The sequence below is a fragment of the Melopsittacus undulatus genome, chromosome 8, assembly GCF_012275295.1.
Source record: "Melopsittacus undulatus isolate bMelUnd1 chromosome 8, bMelUnd1.mat.Z, whole genome shotgun sequence".
NCBI classification, from domain to species: Eukaryota; Metazoa; Chordata; class Aves; order Psittaciformes; family Psittaculidae; genus Melopsittacus; species Melopsittacus undulatus.
In genome coordinates this window covers 53,090,131-53,111,359 of record NC_047534.1, presented here as the reverse complement: position 1 = coordinate 53,111,359, position 21,229 = coordinate 53,090,131, and the positions used below count along the sequence as shown (strand labels likewise).

The 21,229-nt window shown below is 47.1% G+C and overlaps 1 protein-coding gene across 6 annotated transcripts in view; it reads left to right on the top strand.

Moving 5' to 3' along the window:
- Nucleotides 1–21,229, top strand: part of HDAC4 (histone deacetylase 4) — a 205,378-nt gene that overhangs the window by 137,503 nt on the left and 46,646 nt on the right. For 4 of the 6 annotated variants that reach the window (XM_034065128.1, XM_034065129.1, XM_034065127.1 and 1 more), the window contains 5 exons: nt 2,687–2,803; nt 2,895–3,093; nt 5,747–5,976; nt 15,116–15,373; nt 16,664–16,850. In XM_034065128.1, the coding sequence (XP_033921019.1) occupies nt 2,687–2,803; nt 2,895–3,093; nt 5,747–5,976; nt 15,116–15,373; nt 16,664–16,850 (991 nt within the window). The remainder of the gene's footprint in view (nt 1–2,686; nt 2,804–2,894; nt 3,094–5,746; nt 5,977–15,115; nt 15,374–16,663; nt 16,851–21,229) is intronic. The other 2 variants (XM_034065131.1, XM_034065130.1) reach the window with 1 other exon arrangement.

The window sequence follows — 21,229 nt, the reverse complement described above, 5'->3', positions numbered from 1 at the left end:
GATGCAGTTTTGTTTCATTTATGATACCAGGAAAATATTCCATTACTCTGCTGACAATAACTATCTTCTCAATGTGGCACGCTACCATTATGTCATTTAACTTAAAGCCAAATTGCCACTGGTGCTCATGATTACTTGGCAGAAGCAGCGTGTGGGTATGCACAGCGCATGTCCTTACCCAGGTACCGCTCAGCAGCAAAGTGCTCCCTGCAGATTCCTCCTTTCCAGCTTCTGAAGTGAGGCCTTAAAAACACATTTTCTATGGAAGAAGTGACAGGCTGAGAGAGCTGGGCTGGGGCAGCCTGGACAAGAGAAGGCTCCTGAAGGGGAGACCTTAGAGCAGCTCCAGTGCCTAAAGGGGCTGCAGGAAACCTGGAGAGGGGCTTGGGACAAGGGCCTGTAGGGACAGGACAAGGGGAATGGCTTGAACCTGCCAGAACAGGGGAGACTGAGATGAGCTCTTAGGCAGAAGCTGTTCCCTGTGAGGGTGCTGAGGCGCTGGCACAGGGTGCCCAGAGAAGCTGTGGCTGCCCCATCCCTGGCAGTGTTCAAGGCCAGGTTGGACACAGGGGCTTGGAGCAGCTGCTCCAGTGGAAGGTGTCCCTGCCTGTGGCAGGGGTTGGAACTGGAGGAGCTTTAAGGTCCTTTCCAGTCCAAACCATCCTATGATTCTATGAAGCACAGACCAAGTGCATGCCCTGAACACTGTTTTATGGAGGGGTGACAAGGCGAGGATAACCAACACAGGGATGATCTCACCCTGCCACTGCCACCAACCTCTCTGCCCTACAGAGAGACCTTTAACAGTTTATTTGGTCTTTCCTGGAGACTAAGGATCCCCCCTGCATCCTCCCCAGCAGGATCCCCCCTGCATCCTCCCCAGCAGGATCCCCCCTGCATCCTCCCCAGCAGGATCCCCTCTGCATCCTCCCCAGCAGGGTCTCCCCTGCATCCTCCCCAGCAGGATCCCCCCTCCATCCTCCCCAGCAGGATCACCCCTGCATCCTCCCCATCACTCTGCTGCTGCTCAGGCTTCAGGCAGAGTCACTGCAAAAAGCTTTTGCAAAGAGATTTAACAGCTTGCTTGTCCTTCCCAACTATTTGCCCTTTTAAAGCTAAGAGAGATTACCTTAAAAACCAAAAGGCATTACAATGACTGTTGTTCTCTTTAGCAAATCACAGACAATTTATGCTACTTACTAGTGTGCTTTAGCTTAAATCAGACTTTGGCATTTCATCCAAAAGCCTGAAAGTTGCATTTATAGAGCTGTTTCCTCATTTACTGAATTATCTTATGGCCATTTAAGACAGGAGCACTTAAGTAAAAATACCTTTAATTTCCAACCCAGATTGATTTATGTGCTAGAAAAGCCATTATGAAAATTACAATAAACTGCCTGATTTTCCTGTTAGGAAACAAGTGTTCTAAGCATCCTCAATTCTCTAAAGGCTGCTTTCTGACTTAAATAATACACAGTTTAGGTCTAAATGACTTTCTATAGAATTTCAACTGTTTAACTCAGGTGCTATTGTGGGAAAAGGGATTACAGTTAACTTCAAGTTACTCTGTGGAACAATCTGTATCGATGTAACAGATATCCTAATGCATTTCAGACTTCAGTTCAAAGTCCTGTAAGTCAAGGAGACTTTGCAGGTTGTTTCTTTGGTTGCAGGACTTGGCTGGCTCTGGATAATAAATCCCTGCTTTCCTCCCTCAAAGACTGCAAAGAAACCCTCTGGTAACGTGCTGGAGGGAAGCACAGGAGAAGTGATGCTGAAAACCAAATATTTTCTATAGAACAACATCCCAGACCAATCCCACCTCTTTGGTTTATCAGTATTTAAGGGGAGCAGCTGGTGTGGCTTTGGCTTTAGAAGAACACCCCATCCCTGCACCTGAGGGTTGTGCTGTCTGTGCAAGAAGGACAGGAGGAAGCCTCCCCTATGTGTGTCACTGTTCTCAGGCACTGGACTACCTTTAAATGCAGTCTTTGACACACCATTGACTTGCCAACGTTCTTCCCATGTCCAATTGTATCTCAGTTCCAAGTGTTCAACAAAGTCTCCCAGTTTTCCTACAGTCTGGTGCAGAGTGAATTCTTGTTTCCTTTTGCCTTCTTGTGTGTTCATTAAATGCCATTCAAGCTTATTGAAAATATCATAGAATCATGGAACGGTTTGGGCTGTAACGGACCTTAAAGCTCATCCAATTCTAACCCTTGCTATGAGCAGGAGCACCTTCCACTAGAGCAGGGTACTCCAAGCCCCTGTGTCCAACCTGGCCTTGGATGCTGCCAGGTCTCCCCTTCAGGAGCCTTCTCTTGTCCAGGCTGCCCCAGCCCAGCTCTCTCAGCCTGGCTCCAGAGCAGAGCTGCTCCAGCCCTCACAGCATCTCCATGGCCTCCTCTGGACTCACTCCAGCAGCTCCACGTCCCTCTTGTGCTGCTGCCCCAGAGCTGGATCAGGGCTGCAGGGGGGTCTCCCCAGAGCACAGCAGAGGGGGAACTTGGTTATTTATGCTGGGTCTGAAGCACAGTTTAGTTTCCCTGTTCAGTATTCCCAACACGAGCAGTGATGTTACACACTCTGTACACTTGTCATGTGTTCTCACAGTGAGAGGACTGTGTCCTTGATCCGATCTCCAGATGCTTTCTCACCAGGTCAATGTTCTTGCTTTTGTTTGCAGACCAGCCTGGCTCACAGACTTGTGAATCGTGAAGGCTCCGTTACCCAGCTTCCACTCTACACATCTCCTTCTTTGCCCAACATCACGCTAGGACTGCCTGCAACTGGCCCTTCCAGTGTAAGTGGGGAGGGAGGATACAGCCTTTGGAATGTTGTAGTTTGCCCTCATTTATCCCTTAATGTGGTCGCCATCCATTGTGCAATTGCAGGGAGGATCAGCACAGCAAGATGCAGAGAGACTTACTATCCCAACCTTACAGCAGCGGATCTCTTTGTTTCCTGGCACTCACCTCACTCCCTACTTGAGCACTACAACGTTGGAAAGAGATGGGGGAACTGCACATAACCCTCTTCTGCAACACATGGTCTTACTGGAACAGCCAACTGCACAAACTCCCTTAGTCACAGGTGAGTGATCCATAGGTAATGTGCAAAACTTCAGTCCCTAAATGTAGGGACAGCTTAAGAGAGAGAGTAAGTGGCATCTGTTGTTTGGTGATAAGGTCTGTCTCTTGCACAAAAGAGACACAACATTCCTGTTTATCACCTCTGGTTTCTATTCCATATAGGAAAAGCACACGTTTGAAAACTCACAGCTTGAAATACTTGCTCTTCATCATGAGTTGAAGTGGTTAAACCACGGCAACATCAGCCTCATTCCAACAGATTGTATTTGTTTGTGTCTGTTACATTTTCAGGGTGCTAATTGCTTTGAATCACTCCCTGTGTCGTGTTTTCAGCATGGAGTACCTGTGGGAAGGCACATTTCTATAAATAGGGTTAATTCAAAGCAACAATCCTCAGTTGGGTTTGGTTTTACAGCGTGTAATGATGGGACAAAGGATGTTCTGCTGGAGTTCTAATAGACGTGTTGATTTTGCTTTCATTTATTCCATTTCTAATGGGAATTCTTGAGAGATGGTGGTCACTGAAGCATTGCAGCACAGCTCTTTGGCTTCTCTCTGGTTTCACATTCAAATCCCAGGGATATAAGCTTATCAGAACCCCATGTATAAGTGTGTTCAGTGAGGCTTGGAACAATCAGGACTAGTGGAAGGTGGCATGATGAGGTTACTCAGAGTCAAGACGTGGCTCTTCACCAGTTACCCTTTGCCCAAGGTGTATTGATGGAAAGCCATTGGAGAAGACTTCTGCTCTTACCCTGTCACCAAAACTTCTCTGTGCTGGTGTTTGCATTAAAGCACACATAGGGAGAAGTGCAGTTCTGCTTCTTATGCAACCTCTCTCAAAGCTTCCTTCAGTTTGCAGTATGTAATGGTTGCTTCCAAGTGTATTCCTTCTAGTCCACCTGCTACATGGGGTGTTCTCGGAGCGAGTACAACATATTGTGAACCAACACTCACAATACAACAGAGCAACAAGAAGAAACACACGTTCCAGATGCAGGGACTGAAAGAGAGGAAACCAACACAAGTTCTCTAAGGTATCCTATGCAAACTGTATAGGATCCCTTCCTCTGCTGGTGAGAGGAACTGTGCTACGAGGGAAATGGAATGCATCTTTCCCCCTTATTCATCTATTCATGCACACACAGACGTATATGTGTATATGTGAATTTATAGACATGCATTTACAAGCTAAGATGCCCTTCTACATTATTCTTTTCAGAAGAGCAAAGGTGGGAGAAAGTCAGTAAATCTTTCCCTATGCAGAGAGGCTTTTAAATGAGTCACATTCTCCCACGTAGGGCAGTTGGTGAATCAATGGGAAAATGAGGTAATGTCCTGGACAGAAATGTCAAGGTGTTTCTAAACTGCTGCATTCTGGCTGAAGAACTCTGGGCAGCTTCTCACTCTCTTCTAAACTAAAGACTGAAGACAGAGAGAAGATGCAACTCCTCTGCCCCTTGAACTGGGCAGTGTTTCTGAATGCTAACACTTGCAAAGGCTTTACTTGCTTTTATGCAAGGAGGTGAGGCGAAAGAATACTCCTTTCCTACAAGTGTGTGTAGGCTGATCCACGTCAGGGAGACAGCAGTTCACAGCTGCAATGCCTTTCTATCCCAAGTTGTAATGAGTAAAAGCAAATGCTTATCCTCAGCTCCTCCACCCTTGGGTTGGGCGTTGGGTTGGGCCTGACTCCATATCCCAGCTTTCTAAGAAATATGGGAAGGTGTTTTTGGAGAGTAGAGCAAGAACTGGTTTACCTCAAGAACAGGTCAAAAGACATGACACTTCCTAAAGACATGCCCTTACTGGAGCTCAGATAAGTGTTTCACATGGTAGTCATCACCCAAATTGCCAGGGGCATATGATTAACTCAAGTTATCCCAAAATAACCTCCTGTTTTCATTAAGTTGCTAGCATGTATGCACAGGACAGTGGTGTAAACAATTGTAGCTCTTTGTCATCCTGGGTTCTAACTTACCTTCTTTCTATAGAAATACTGAAGCCTGATTGCTCCCATATACCTGAAATACTTCAAGGAAGTGCTTTTTCCCAGTGCAAACCCACTGAGGGGTTTGTCACATGGAAGTTTTCATCCCTGGTCTTTCCTACAGGAGGAGATAGAGCACAGCTAAGGGCAACCATGCCCTGTGTGGTGTAGAGTAAGCAGCAGCTTCATCATCATCCCTCATCATTCAGCATATCCAATGAGCCCCCTGTAAGGTGTAATTGCTGGATGCTGTGAGGTGGCAGCTTGGGTTGCTGCTTGCTCAGAAATGAGCCTTGGGTTCCTCCCTATCCTGAGACTTAAAACTTCTCCAGACTACCACTGTGATGTTCATCCATGTCACCCATGGAGTGATGGGAGCTCAGTGAGCTATTGCTGGGTTTAAGAAAGGAACCATTTGCCTATGGGCTTCGAGTGACCAAGAAAACAAAGGTTTCAAAGGAAAGCAAAGTGTTTCTTCACCCGGTGGTGATTAATTGCCTCTTTTCTTTGAAGGATGCTTCAGCTGTAACTGGCGAGGTGGCTGGCTTTAACGTTCGTTATATGTCATTGTCACCATCAGCGTTACTCAACAGCCCTTTTCTCCCTTCCTTTCTTCTTCCTTTTTTTTCCTTCTCTGCTGTTTTTTCCTCCATATTATCTTCAGACTGGTATCTTTCAGGACTGCCCCTCCATGCACAGTCCCTGGTTGGTGGAGAACGGGTCTCCCCTTCAATACACAAACTCCGGCAGCATCGCCCGCTGGGGCGCACGCAGTCTGCTCCCCTTCCCCAGAACGCCCAGGCTCTCCAGCAGTTAGTGATCCAGCAGCAGCACCAGCAGTTCTTGGAGAAACACAAACAGCAATTCCAGCAGCAGCAACTGCACATCAACAAGGTAAGCACGGTGCTTTTAACGTCTGGTTTTGCCTCATACAGTGTTGATAGCAGCTTTGGGCAGCGCTAGTGGAGAGTTTCTTGTGTGGTAATGTGTATATGGTCTTTACCTCCATCACCAAATGGCCTTCATCCTTAAACCTCTTCTTCATGAAATACATCAGCAAGGATGTGAGCATCCATCGCCAAAGTTTGGGGCTGCTCAGCCTGGAGAGGAGAAGCTGTGTGGAGACCTCAAAGCAGCTTCCAGTGCCTGATAGGGGCTGAAAGGATGCTGGAGAGGGAATCTTCATCAGGGACTGCAGTGATAGGACAAGGGGTGATGGATTCAGACTGAAACAGGGGAAGTTCAGGTTGGAGATAAGGCAGAAGCTGTTCCCTGTGAGGATGCTGAGGCGCTGGCACAGGGTGCCCAGAGAAGCTGTGGCTGTCCCATCCCTGTCAGTGTGCAAGGCCAGGTTGGACACAGGGGCTTGTAGCACCCTGCTCCAGTGGAAGGGGTCCCTGCCCATGGCAGGGGTTTGGAACTGGGTGACCTTGAGGTCCTTTCCAAGCCAAACCATTCCATGATTCCATGAAGGCGAGGATCAGTGCTTCTGTGGCACAGTGGAAAAGCAGTACAGTTCAAACTTGTGGCCTTAATACTGAGCATTGCTGTGCATCCTGCAGAGGTTGTTTTAAATAGATCAGCCAATTCTGATCCAAAACATGCTTTGAAGGAAGCTAGCACTACATTGATCAGAATCCTAGAACAGTTAGGGTTGGAAAGGATCTTAAAATCATCCCATTCCAACCCCCCTGCCATGAACAGGGACACATCACACTAAACCATGTCACCCAAGGTTCTGTCCAACCTGGCTCACTTTCTCTAAATCCCTTGGAGGACATTCCATTCTATGACATGGAATACATGTATTCCATTCCATTCTACGATTTGACAGCAGATGGACATTGCAGAGCACCATTCACCAGAGCATGGATTTGTGCAATTGCTTTGTAGCCAAAAGCATCTGTCTGGGCATCCCAGTAATGCAACGAAGCTGCAAGAAGCTGCTTTGAGATCACTGCATCCAGTATCCATTTGAAAAGACAAAATCTAACTTGATGGTTTAACCGATGGGAAGGTAAAACTCACCTTTTAGGTACAAGAGCTCTGCTCACAAATGGTATGGATGGAGCTGTGATGTTTTACCCGGGCTGAGGTTGACCCCTAGGGTTACAGAAGGCACAGTCTGTTGGTAGATGTGCACTATGAAAAGGCTGTTGGGGAAGGGGGAGATAGTTCCTAATCAGGGTGATGTTTTTCTGCCTGTGGCCTGTGCTGTTTTGAGCCTTTCTAAAGGCTTTTCTGAAGGGGTTCCAGAGGTGGTTTTCTTTCAGAAGCAAGCAGTGGTAGATTTCAGGCTTGGGAGGATGAGTTTGGTGGCAACAGGACCTTCAGCATCGCTGCGCTTGTCATTGATGGCAGAGATTCCTCCAGCTGTTTCCACTGTTCCAGCCCTGTGAGAAAACACAACTCCTGCGATGTAAAAACCCCGCACAACAAAACCCCACTCCACACAACCCCCCCCAAAACACACTTTGTTTATAGACTCAAGCTAAGGCAGGATGATTACACAAGTTACTGACGTCAATCATGTACTTCTGGAGAGCTGCCACCGCGCACCGCTTGTGCCAGCCCTGGCCCTCATTCAGCCCCGCACGCTGGGCTGGTAGGGAGCTGTTGCTGCCCTAGAAACCCCCTTTGCCCCCCCTCTAAATGCTCTTTGTGAGCTGTGGGGTGCTAGGTAGGGTCTCTTTGTTCAGCAAGAGATGTCTAGCTCGGCGGGTGGTTTGTTTGAGGTTTCGGAGGTGAACGCCGTTGCCAGCCCTTGTAAGAGGCCAAAGCCTTTGCCATGACGTACCCACTGAACTCATTGAGACTTTCACTTGGACCTCCCAGGCGCTGGAGCCCTGCAGCCCTCTGAATTTCAGCTTTGTTCGAGCCGTGATCCATCACATCCATAAGCAGAGGCAAGGCAGGAAGCAGGGGGAGCGTCATGAAACCGGTTGCACAGGGGCGATTTTCCCCATTGCTTTGATTTATAGAACCAAGGAGTTAAAACCCTTTTGGTCCCAGCGCTGTGTGCGTGTGGCAAATTTATCCCGTGGGATAGCATCCAAGTGCTGACATGGAAAAAGACTTTTCCCAGATGCGCGGATATTTTAAGAGCCTTGTGTGTAGGAGAGTTAAGGGCACAACTAAAAATAAGGGAAGAGATTGCTGCCTTTTAATTATTAGCAGAACTGTCAGCACTGTGTTAAGGTTGGGGCTGGATTTCCTGTAAATAACACGAGGCTGCTTTCAATTGCTTGTGGGTTTTTCCAAACTTGAAGGTTTTGGCCTTAAAACTTCCCCTTTTAGGTGTCAGCATCAGATGACATCTTTGAGAAGATCGCAGCCAAAACAAGTCTTGCTGTTTCCAAGAAGGCAACGGAGGAAAAATGGGTTGTTTTCTTCCTGATTAAGAATAATCCTAATGGGGATTTGGCTGTGAAGACTCCGCAAGAACTTGGAATTGGACACATGAGGACAGGGCGGGTGGCTGGGTAGGGAAAGAGAGCACAGAGGGATGTATTGCATAGGATGGGTCCAGAAGAGGGACAGGGCTCCTTGGGGTGACTCCCATGGGTGCAATCCCTTCCAGCACGGGGTCTGAAGTCCCTGCTCTGCCACTGTCAGCAGCAAATTGGGGATTGCTTGAGTGCAGTGAAGCACATGGTTCATCCCATTCAGGATCTCCTTGCTGATGGTCCAGGCTGGGATCCTGATTGGTGGTCTTGTTGTCATCTGGTGGTGACATTTGCTTTAAGGAGGGGGGAAGAACACCATGCACCCATTCCCTTCAAAAAATGGGGATGTGTAGCATGTGGAAGTGAAAAGAGCATTATTGAAGTTGTCAAGCTGAGCACTCCAGTTAGGGCATGGGATTAGAGAAGTTTCCCATGCAAGTCTTGCTTACATTGTCTTCTTTCTGCATCTTTTTGATGCAGTTTTTGGTGATTGACTGGATTCTGAACTTACTGCAGAGAAGGGTAAGAGTGAGGCTGCTCTTTGATGGTGTGATGCCTTGGAATTAGAGTGGGAGAGAAGAAGAAGGGACCTTGGGGCTAATGCCAGCTTGACACTGTGGCAGGGAATTGGCTTCCTCCCCTCTGCCACAGAGCCACATCCCACCGAGTGGATCCAGCTTGCAGTGGCACACTCATGTTCTCCATATTGTTTGCAGGACAAGGGAACAGAGCTGTGAGCTGCAGAGGTTTGTTTGCACACCTAAACCATCGCATCTTAGCATCAACCACATCATATGGAAAGCTCCATCCAGTGAGGTTTCATAATCTCTGCCCCAGCTGTGCATCTGATGGCATGGAGCAGCTTTGCCACCAAGTCATCACCAACACAGATGTGCTGATATTTGCAGAGCACTCACGTGCTCACGCTGCAAAACCCTGTGGAGAGATCAACTCTTTCTGCAGAGCCAGGGTTTGAGACATGAGATGAGATTCTAGATAAGATAGGGAATCCCTGCTTGCAAACTGAGCTCTGTGCAGCCTTTGATCGGAATGAGGAATGTGCCCTAAACCAGTAAACTCTAAACAGCCCTGAAAATGAAAGCTATACATAAATCATAATCCCAACCTGGCTTGGGTTGGAAGGGACCTTAAAGCTCATCCAGTTCCATCCCCTTACCACAGGGGTGTGCTGCTGTTTCCCACCTTTTTGTGTTTCTAATGTTCAACCCTCAGGAATGGGTTTTTCCCATGGTCAAGAGGGCTTGTTTTGCCATAGGAGGAGTATATGAGGAAATCCTCTGTGGCATTTAGAGTCTGGCATTCTGTTGTGACTATGAACATCATAAAGAAAGACCTTGTTCTCTGAGGTATTTTGAGTTACAAGTGTCAGCTTTGCAGCATGATAGGTCTTGAAGCAGCAACACCCTTCCTAAAGAGAAATGCTCAAGAACACTCAACTTGACGTAGTGAAAATGGGTGTTTTGGCTTTAGGCTCCTGGATGCCTTCACAAAGCCTCCCTAGAACAGGTAATCTCCTGCTTAGCCCTGAATTGTATTCTTAAGCTGATTAATTCCGAGCTTCTGTGGTCAAATGATGTTTCCTCTGAGTAACCCTTATTTCCAGCGTGCTTTGGGAAGTGAGGTGTTTCTCCTGTTAGGCCACATACATATATATGGCAACATATATACATCACGCTATAGTGCCTGAACTTGTCTTATGCAGCAGCATTGGGTGGATACATTCTTATTAACACCTAGAATTCCATTTTGCTGTTCCCTTGTTTTCTTTTCCTTGGAATTCATGAACTCCTTAGCTTCGAGTGACTCCTTTGCATAAGTCATTTGTGATAGCAGAAAAATGCAGTGTATTAGATTGTGTTAGCATTCAGGTAGGGCTCTTCCCCTTTGAACGGTTTAAGGGAGTCTGCTTGGAATTCCCCAGACATAACCTGGGATAGAAGAGGTATTGAAAATGATCTCTGGAAAAGCTCCTTCAGCATTCCTGCTATCTCAGTCGGTTGAACATGAAATGCCCTCCAGCAGGACATGAGGCACTTGACATTCACGTTGCTCCGTGCATCAACGCACCTACTATTAGGGTGAAAATGCTGTTCAGGGGCATTGCCAGGAGCTGTTGTTCTGTGGGGTGTCTGTTGCTGCAGGGCTGGGGATGTGTAGATGTGTAGCTGATACAATCAACACACAACTCCAATTACTTAGAGAAGGGAAAGCAAACAGCTTTGGCTGGTGCCAAGGTGTTTCCTTCTCGCTCCCTCTCCTTCTCCCATCCAGGCAATCCCTGGTCTTTGATTAATTCCACTTGGGTTGTTCCCTATGGTCTAGCCAGCACCCTCTTGGTGCTTGCAGCAGGTAGGCTGCCTCAGACTGATAGCTTTTCCTGCTGTCTCCTCTCTTCAGGGGCAAAAAAACCCCAACCAACCAACTGATAACAGATTATTCTAGGCTTGAGCTGCTGCAGAAGCCTCTGTCAGCTCTTTACTATGCCCAACTCAGCCTCTCCCCATCCTCCTTTATCAGCTCTTGGTTTTTCTTAGTCTATACAAGTTAAAAATGAGAATCCAGGGGGTACCTCACATGGGAGGAATCGTGTTGATAGTTGTGCTGATAGCCAGAACAGCAAGGCGTTTGTTTTAGCTTTCCCAGCATTTAATTCAAGCCTCCAGCAATGTTTCCTGCAGGTGCCTTATGTCTTTCTGCTATCTCTTGAGCATCTCAGCCAGAGTACCAGCCCCCCACCACTGACCTCTCCATTCCTAGCCATGTGCTTGACTCAAAACCAACACTTTTTTGGCTGTTTGTCTCTGGATGCCTTTGAGCTGAGCCTTCAGCATCTCATTTATTCCTGTCATTCTCATCAAAGCTGTGTCTCCAGTTATCCAGGGTTGTTCTGCCCCGAGTTCTCTTTCATCTCCAGAGGAAGATGAGGTTTCTGATGGGTTAGGCACAACATGGCATGGTCAGGGCCAAGAGACAGTCTGGTTGCTGGGATGCAGCCCAGCACATGGGGGGGTTCTGGGCTCAAGCACACACTGAAGCTGGGTCATGGGGAACTTCTCACCCAACACCCCAAGTCCTTCTCCTCAGGGCTGCTCCATTCAGTCACCTGAATAGTGTGTTTGTGCTGAGGATTGCCCAACCCAGGGGCAGGACTTTGCCCTTGGCCTGGTCAAACTCCATGAGGTTCACATGGTCCCAGCTCTCCAGCCTATCCAGGTCCCTCTGGATCCCATCCCTTCCCTCCAGTGTATCAACTGAACCACACAGCTTGGTGCCATTAGTAAACTTGCTGAGGGTACATCAGTCCCACTGTCCATGTGCCAACACAGATTTTGTTACCTTAAATTGTCTTAAATTACGTGAACACATGTTCATGAGATGGCAAAAATGGAAGGGTTTTAGGGAGTTCAGTGGGCCTGGAATGCACATGCTCATGTATTGTATGGAATATGTTCCTACCAATGTGCTTGCTTTGCAGAATTGTCCTTTTAGAAGGACAATAAGGTTGCAGCAGGTAGAACAAACACCATACCAAGAGATTCACTTTGTACTGGGAGAGCAAACTGAATGTTTTAAGGTGTCCCTGTCATTGACCACTTGAACTTTCAGCCTTCAGAATGTGTTTCATTTCATTCTTACATTTATATGGAGTTGGAATAATTCAAAACCTCTAGGGAATTACACTGCTGCTCATTTCCATTGCATTTAACAAGGACAGTTTAAGTTCTTTTCCCAGCAATTACCTTGTGTTGTTCCTAAGTGCAAAAGGTCTGAAATTCAAAGCTGGAGACCTTGGATCCAAGCAGGAAAAGAAAGCAGCAGAAGATAGTTTATCATGATTTAATTAGCTTTAAACCAGATTCGATTCATCAAGCCTAAGAGAGTTTAATATTGATGGAAGAACTTCCTTTAGCTTAATGTGGTTCAGTTATCCAATGAGTACCACACTGGATGGGCGGAGGTGGGTGGGTGAAAAGGTACTTGTCACCTTGAGAAGTCTGGATCCCTGAATCTTTTAGGTTGGCAGAAACCTCATGAGATCATTTAGTCCAATGTCCCTGCTTGAGCAGGATCAGCTGGAGCAGGTTGCCCAAGACCATATGCAGTTGGGGTTTGAATATCTCCAAGGATGGAGACTCTACAACGTCTATGGGCAACCTGTTGGACCACTCTCACAGTGAAAAATGCATTTCTTGTGTTCAGAAGGAATTTAATGTGGTTTAAAATGTGGTTTAATTGCCTCTTGTCCCATCATCTGAGTGCAACCCATCATTCCCTATGGATTCATGTACACCCCGGAGTCTTTGAGTTCTCCCCAAACCTGGTGGTGGTCCACCAAAGGGTAAGTCTTCCTTGCTCCAGAATTTCCTCTGGGATTCGTGAGGGATGGCCTTGCTGGAAGAGAAGGCTTTAAGTACCATGGCCTTTTCTATGTCATTTGTCACCGGGTCCCTTACCCATTCAGCAGCAGGCCCATGAATTTCCTTGTCTTACTCCTTTCTTGATACCCTTCGCATCCCTTGCCAGATTCAACTCCAGGTTGCCTTTGGTTTTCTTAACACCATGCATACCAGATCACATAGCAACTCTCTACTCCTCTTGGGTCACCATTCCTGCTTCCAGCTCTTGTACAGTGCCTGGTTATATCTTGAGTTCACGTAGGAGCAACCTGCTCATCCATGCAGGCCTTCTGCACCTTGGTTTCTAACTAGTTGGGATGGATCTTTCTTGATCCTGGACCCCACTAGTCTCCAGGGATGTATCCCATGGGACTCTTCCAAGCAGATCCCTGAAGAGGCCAAAGTCTCCCAAAATCCAGGCTTGTGGTCTTGCTTTTTGCCCTGTTCTCTCCCCTCCATATCTTCAGCTCTATCATCTCATGATGGCTGCAGCCAGTGCTGCCTCTTGTGACTTCCATATCCCCACAGAGTCCTTCCTTGTTTGTAAGTGTCGAGTCCAAGGAGGCCACATTCCTCATTGGCATCTTGATCACCTGTGTCAGGACTTCACCATCAATGCGCTCACATCTTCTTGATGGCTTGATCTGTCTTGTCCTTTCAGCAGACACCAGAGGGGATAAAGCCCCCATCAAGACAGGACCTGGGAAAGTGAGGCTTCTTTGCATGCTTGATGAAGGCCTCATCTACTTCTGCCTTCCTAAAAAGCCTAAATGGGATGTCAATCAGTACATAAACGCTGGCTCTCGTTACTAAAAGGTGGATGCTGGGGTTGGGGGGTGTGAAAAGAGGGATGGGCTGAATCCCCTATCTGTGCTGGAGTTGGGGCTGTGAACCCTGTAGGGGCTTGCCTTAAGCTTCTAGGCAAGATAATGCCCTTCTGCATGTCCTGCCCCTCTCAGGAATCGAGACATCCAAGATGCAGTAATTCACTGAGTGCTGGAAACCTGTGTCCCAGTGCTCCAAAGTTAAAGGTTTTGAGCCTCAGTTATTTGAGATCATCTGCTGGAGCTAGTAACAACTTCTTGCTGTCCCCACTGTGATCCATGAAGGCAGTTAGTCCTTTCTATTGCCACTGGCTGCCTGAATCTGCTTTGTATGGGGCTGCTGAAGTTATATGGCAGAGTCTCTACCCCTGCGCTTGGGGACAAGGGCTTAGTTTCAGGTTTGAGCCATGGTTCTTCAAAGAGCAAGTTAAGTAACTGCTTAAGTAGTCCCTCTTTCTGCATGTGTTCAGTAACTGTGTTTTGATTCAGCTTTATTAGATTTAAAATCAATATTGCTTTTCATACCAATGGCCTAAACCTTACTAAAGCTCTGCCCTGACAGCTTTCAAGGTTCAGCAGTTTCTTTATAAGCCTAGGAAATGGGTTCAGGCTAAACTCTTTTCAAGCAAGGAAACAGTGCTGGATTGAAAGACAATTCATGGGTTTGGATTGGGCTTTTACCCAAATAGGAATCAGGAGCAGTCTGAGAGTGAGAAGTGTCAATTTTACCTTCAGTAAGTCTGAGCCTGTGTGAATTATAGGGAAAACCCTGTTGCTCCCTTTGGTTTAGCAGCTGCTTTCAGGGAAGTTCACCATCTCTAGTTAGGAAAGGCTGGCTGGAATGGGTGCTTCTCTTGTGGATCACTTCTGTATGGACGAACAAAGCTGAGTGTCCTCAGCTGCCTCTTAACTCAGAAGAGTGACAAGGAGGAGTCCTTCTGAAAGCCTCTCACTTGACAGGTAAAATTGAGGGGTGATTCAAAGAGAAGCTGGGAAAACAAGGTAACAGAAAGCCTCTTAGAGGGTCTATGGTTCTCTGTGCGTCTGTAAATGGAGCAGCATCCATAGGTGTGGAGGCACAAGAGGTTCTTACTTCTTAAGAGGGAAAATCAAGTGGAAAATGAAGCCTTGTCATTACCTGGGCGACAGGAATTCATAGCGCTTAACAGCAAGGTTACCCTGACTTTTCCCTTGAGTAGTTGTTTTGGACCTCATTTATGAGCTAAAAGCTGTAATTCCCAATTGCTCTTCCATGAATTGTGTTCTTTGAGGAGAACAGAGCGAACTTTACCTGTGGGGAGTTGCAGTTTATTTATCACCTTCATCTCTGGGTTCTTATTCTCAGATTATATCAAAACCCAACGAACCAGCTCGCCAGCACGAAAGCCACCCTGAGGAGACAGAAGAGGAGTTACGGGAACACCAAGCCCTTTTGGAGGAGCCATACACCGACAGAGTTGCAAGCCAAAAGGAGGCCCCAGGCTTGGCCAACGTGGTGCAAGTGAAGCAAGAACCCATCGAGAGCGATGAGGAGGAAGCAGAGCCGCAGCAGGAGCTGGAGTCTGGGCAGAGGCAGGCTGAGCAGGAGCTGCTCTTCCGTCAGGTGAGCTTGCAGCACACCATGCTTGGGGCTTGGTTCTTTGTAGAAGGTTGGTTGGTTCTTGGTGCTCACCTTATATTGCTCTAGGGTGAGAGGCCTTCTTCCCTGTGACAGTGCCCAGAGAAGCTGTGGCTGCCCCATCCCTGGCAGTGTTCAAGGCCAGGTTGGACACAGGGGCTTGGAGCACCCTGCTCCAGTGGAAGGTGTCCCTGCCTGTGGCAGGGGGTTGGAAATGGATGAGCTTCAAGATCCCTTCCAACCCAAACTATTCTATAACTCTATGATAAGCTAAAGGGAACCAGCTTTTGAAGACTGGCTATATAAAGAAACATGCAGGTTAAATCAGGTGGCACATCAGCTCAGAAGTCCCAGGGAGAATCTGGATCAGCTGCACCAGATGCAGACAATGTGTTTGCAGCCACTGAACTGCTTTCTGTTTCTTTGGGAAGACAAGTACGGTTTAATTGCAACAGAGGATTTTAGCTTGGTTTTATGTTTGAAAACAAATGGAGAAAGGCTAATGAAGGGAAAAGGGGACAAGATCCATGGGAGGGGGTTCCTTCCTCAGAGCTATTGATCCTAGACCTCACTGTTCTCACTTTTGAGGGTAAGCCCTGGAGGCTCGTGGATTGCAGGTGATAAATCCAAGAACAACATAGCACAGAGTAATCTTTCCAGTTACATGGCAGTGTCCCAAAGTCTGCCTGTTGTGGTAGCAGTAATGAAGGTGATTCTCCTCCAGCATCAGTGCTCTGTTCATCTTTACAGCCTTCAGCACTGACAGCCCTGCATAACCCCTGCCCAGGATCTGCAGCCAAGAGCAGATTGCTGTAGCCATGCCAGGGTGTAGGAGCAGCCCTTGGCTAGGGAAAACGGGCTTGTGCCAGCTTTGCAGTTGCAGTGTTTGGGAATCAGGTGCAAATGAGTTGCTCCATGAAGTCATCTGCATCTCACTGCTCTGCCTTCTTCCCAGTACTGTAGAGCTGACTCGTGGAGCTGCTGTTGCTCCTCAGAGACTACATGTTTGGTTCCTTTATCTCCATAACAGCGCTGCCTTGAAGGATCAATGCCATGGATAACCATGCTTGTTCGAATTGTTATTTGATTTATGCAGTCACATCCAAGCCTCATTGCCTTAGTGAATAAATAAATACATAAACCAAATGTCATTTGAACAGGAATAATGGAAGGTATCCCTGCCTGTGGCAGGGGCTTGGAACTGAATGAGCTTTAAGGTCCCTTCCAACCCAAACCATTCCATGATTCTATGATACCTCCTTCTTCTCCCCACAGCAAGCCCTTCTGTTGGAGCAGCAACGGATCCACCAGCTGAGGAACTACCAGGCATCGCTGGAGGCAGCCGGCATGCCTGTCTCCTTTGGAGGCCATCGGCCCCTGTCCCGTGCCCAGTCCTCACCCGCCTCGGCCACCTTCCCGATGTCTGTACAGGAGCCCCCCACTAAGCCAAGGTTCACAACAGGTAACGTTTTGGGATGCTGGTGGCTGAAGCAGTGGGGTTGGTGTTATCATTTTGCCTTAAGGTTGTGATTTTCTGCCATATCCCTGCAAAGTCATCTGTGTCTCGGCTGTGTTTGGGGGTTCCATAACATCCTGTCGTCTTCAAGGATAAGAGTCAGTTGTCTTACACCCTGTTGTCCTGCTTATGCATTCTGCAGAGGGACAGGCAGCTTACAGTCCAGACAGCAAATAACAAGAGAAGCAAGCACAGTACTTTAATTATGGATCGCCCTCCAGAAAAGCACAAGTCATATGCTGTGACAGAGCTGATTTAGATGCAAGGCAAGAGAGAGGCAGTGTACTGGCAAAGGACAATGTGCCAACTGCAGTATCTGATGGCTGTATCCTGTCCCTGTGCAGCCCCATGCCATAAGTTATCCCCTCCAGGCTTTGTGCCAGTCTACCCGTCCTTCTGTAGCACAGCCTCTGCCCAGGAGTCTGTGTCTGTAGGTTAGCACAAATGAGATTATCCCAGTTTTAGCTGGGATAGAGGTATTTTTTCCTTAGTAGCTGGTGCAGTGCTGTGATTTGGCTTTAGTCTGAGGATAATGCTGACAGCACACTGATGTTTTGGTTGCTTCTCTAAATCAAGGACTTTTCAGTGTCTCATGCTTTATCAGTGAGGAAGGGAAAAAGAAGCCGGGGGGACCCAAACTAGCCAAAGGGATATTCCATACAACAGCACATCATTCCCAGTATATAAACTGGGAGGAGTTAGCTGGGAGCCACTTGTTGCTGCTCAGGTCAGATGGGTATAGGTGAACAGGTATTGGTATATAGGTATTGTGCATCGCTTGTGTTTATTGGGTTTTATTTATCTCTCCTTTTTTCACATTACTGTTATTATTATAGCAGTCATTGTTGTTAGAGCAAGTCCAGAGGAGGCCATGGAGCTGCTCCCTGAAGGGGAGACCTGAGAGCAGCTCCAGTGCCTAAAGGGGCTGCAGGAAACCTGGAGAGGGGCTTGGGACAAGGGTCTGTAGGGACAGGCCAAGGGGAATGGCTTGAACCTGCCAGAACAGGAGAGACTGAGATGGGCTCTTAGGCAGAAGCTGTTCCCTGTGAGGGTGCTGAGGCGCTGGCACAGGGTGCCCAGAGAAGCTGTGGCTGCCCCATCCCTGGCAGTGTTCAAGACACATGGGCTTGGAGCATGCTGCTTTAGTGGAAGGTGTCTTTGCCACAGGCAGGGTTTGGAACTGGATGAGCTTTAAGGTCCCTTCCAACACAAACCAGGCTGGGATTCTATTATTATTAGAATTCATTTCAATAATCTGTTCTTAATCTCAGCCTGTGGCCTTTACTCATCCATTTCTCCTCTCCATCCCACTGCAGGGGGCAAGGGAGATGTGAGTGAGCAGCTATGTGGTACTTAGTTGCTGGCTGGGGTTAAGCCACAACTGCAAAGCCCCATCCTGACAACCAGCATTTTTTCCCTCAAAACCCTTTCTGTCTATTCAGTAGCCTTAGTAAGAGGTGAAGTTAATTTATGTGCAATTTTACAAGTCCTATGTTGGGTGATTAGGAGGATGTGTTTTGAAGTCCGCCTTCTTCCCCAAATGTCAAGCTCTATTTTGTGAATGAACATGTTGCAACGTGATGTGTGCCCTGGGAAAAGGAAAAGGAAGAAAATGCAGAACACTCCAATATGAGCAACTCATGGTTTTGTTTCTCTTTACTTAGACATTTCTTTCACCCACACTTCTTGCACTGTTAAAATCAGTGCTGTGAATCGGGTTTATTTTCAGATACTGATGAAGTCATAGGGTAGTTTGGGTTAGAAAGAAACTTAAGATCATCCAGCTCCAACCCCCTTGCTATGGGCAGGGATGCCTCACTTTAGACCATGTTGCCCAAGCCCCTGTGTCCAGCCTGGCCTTGAATACTGCCAGGGATGGAGCATTTACCACTTCTCTGGGCACCCTGTGCCAGCACCTCAGCACCCTCACAGGGAAGAGCTTCTACCTTATCTCCAACCTGACCTTCCCCTGTTTCCGTCTGAACCCATCACCCCCTGTCCTATCACTGCAGTCCCTGATGAAGAGCCCCTCTCTGCATCCTTGTAGCTCCCTTCAGACACTGGAAGCTGCTCTGAGGTCTCCATGCAGCTTCTCTTCTCCAGGCTGAACAGCCCCAATGTTCTCAGCCTGGCTCCATACAGGAGCTGCTCCAGCCCCTGATCATCCTCATGGCCTCCTCTGGACTTGCTCCAACAGCTCCATGTGCTTCTTATGCTGAGGCCACCAGCACTGCACACAGTGCTGCAAGGGGGGGTCTCACCAGAGCAGAGCAGAGGGGCAGGATCCCCTCCTTCAGCCTCTGTATAGTGGGTAGTTATGTAGATCTAGTAGATAAGTATGACTTTGTTCTTCAGCTCCTAGCTGGAAGCATGTGCAACCACCTCTGTAAATGCTCATTTTTGCAAATCAGCCCTTTTAGCCTCTATTTGTTGTTAATATTGAAACCTTGAATTTCAGTAAAACTGCATTTCTAATGCACCCAGTTATAGCTAGATGATTCTAGACTTTGGCTTTGCCAAAGGTGCAAAGATGGGTAGTTCCCTGGCTCACAGTCAAACCAGATGGTATTTGAGCATCTAATCCACTTAGACCCAAATCTCGGTGCTTTAAAAACAGGGAAGTCTTGCCCTACTTTAAGAGATCAATCATTCCTCCTCTTCTTTCCCTTCTTCTCCTCTGCTATTTAAGTTGCCTTGTCAATCGTATGCAAGACTTGGAGCGTACAATAACATTTCCTACCAGAGGATGTACTTTTGGCTCAGATGTATGCCTCTAAGTTTCATTTCAATTACAAGTAACTGTAAGAATGCAGGTGTTGAGAACTGTGCTTCTTTGAAAAGACACTTTTGCAACCTTCTGATTTCTTTTCCTTGGGTTTAAAAGAAGAAAGTGGCTTAAAATAAGACGTAGAACATCAAACTGCTTTTATATAGCACCGCACGATCCCGTGCAATGATATGGAGGATGCTTAGTGTAGTTCACCTGTAAAATATCCTTTTCATGGCATTTATTCATGTTAAGACTCCAAGGCTCTTATTTTGCCTCCTGTCTAGTGCAGTTCTCTACGTTTTAATGGTAGGTGAATGGAGGAGGGAAAACACAATAAATTGCCGTCAAGGGACGAATGTTTCCCATTCACTGGCACTAATAGAGGTGCAGTGCATTAAAGGTGAGAACTTTAGTCCTATAAGTAGTCCTTCATCTCACATAAAAGGGAAGCGTACAACTCTGGGCGTGCAAGCATGGAGAGGAAAGGCAGGCAGCTCAGCTGCTGAGCATGTGTGCATGAGTTCAACTGCTCATATCTGCTTGAAGTTGTCCATGGTGTGTCGCAGATTGTGTCTTTAGTGGGTACTAAAGCTTAATCACTAGGCTTGAGCTATTCTTTGAAAGGCAGGAAATGAAAGTCTTGGGTGTTTTTCAAAGCAGGCAGTGCTGAAGTCCATCAGGCTTCTTTTTCACAAGGCAAATCCATCTGTTTGAGGAGTGGCTGCTTTGGAGACTGATCCTCACAGGGTTTCAGAGGAATTCAGATTTGAATTGTTGTGATCATTCCGTGAGAGGGCTGCAAAAACCAGACCTCCTTCAATGGCCCTAATGAAGCCAGCCGTGAGCACTCTAGACATGGATGCGTCTCTTAAGAGATCGGTTATTGTCCAGCACACAAAGGCATTGTTCATCACTTTCATATTCAGGATATTCTATAGCAAACAGTAATGCTTTCTCTGGACAGAGTTAGGAACAGACAGCCGGGAATTCTGGGCTTTATGGGTAATTTATTTCCCTGTCTTTCTGTGTCCAGTACCTGTGACTTCAAAGGTATGTGTAGGAAGACAACATAATGCGCTTCTCAAACATGATGTGCATTACTCCACATGAAAGCGAACACAAGTGCCCTTGCTGACTTCTCCAAGCACTCAGGTTTATGTCCTGAAGCATGACATCTCATTTTCCTTCCTACTAGCATATGAAAGAACACTAGTCCTTGAACTTGCCTTCGCTAGCACAAGTAACCCCCTTGTCTTTAATGAATACTTCTGCATGCACTGTTCTACACACTTGAATAAGACTTCCCAGGTTAGGCCATTAATTTGCATAGCTCCAATTATCCAGTCTCTGATCTCCTGTAAAAATGGATCCACAAATTATCCCGATGTTCTGCATTAAGGTATTTCTCAGTTCTGATGAAGGCATTTATTCTCTCCTGTGCAGAGCAGTGTAATTATCTGAACCTCAAATCATATGTTTGCTCTGCCAAGAAAAGCACGTTGGTTATGCTTTAGTGCTGACCTTTAGAAATGATTGTGCCCATGTCTTAGAGGGT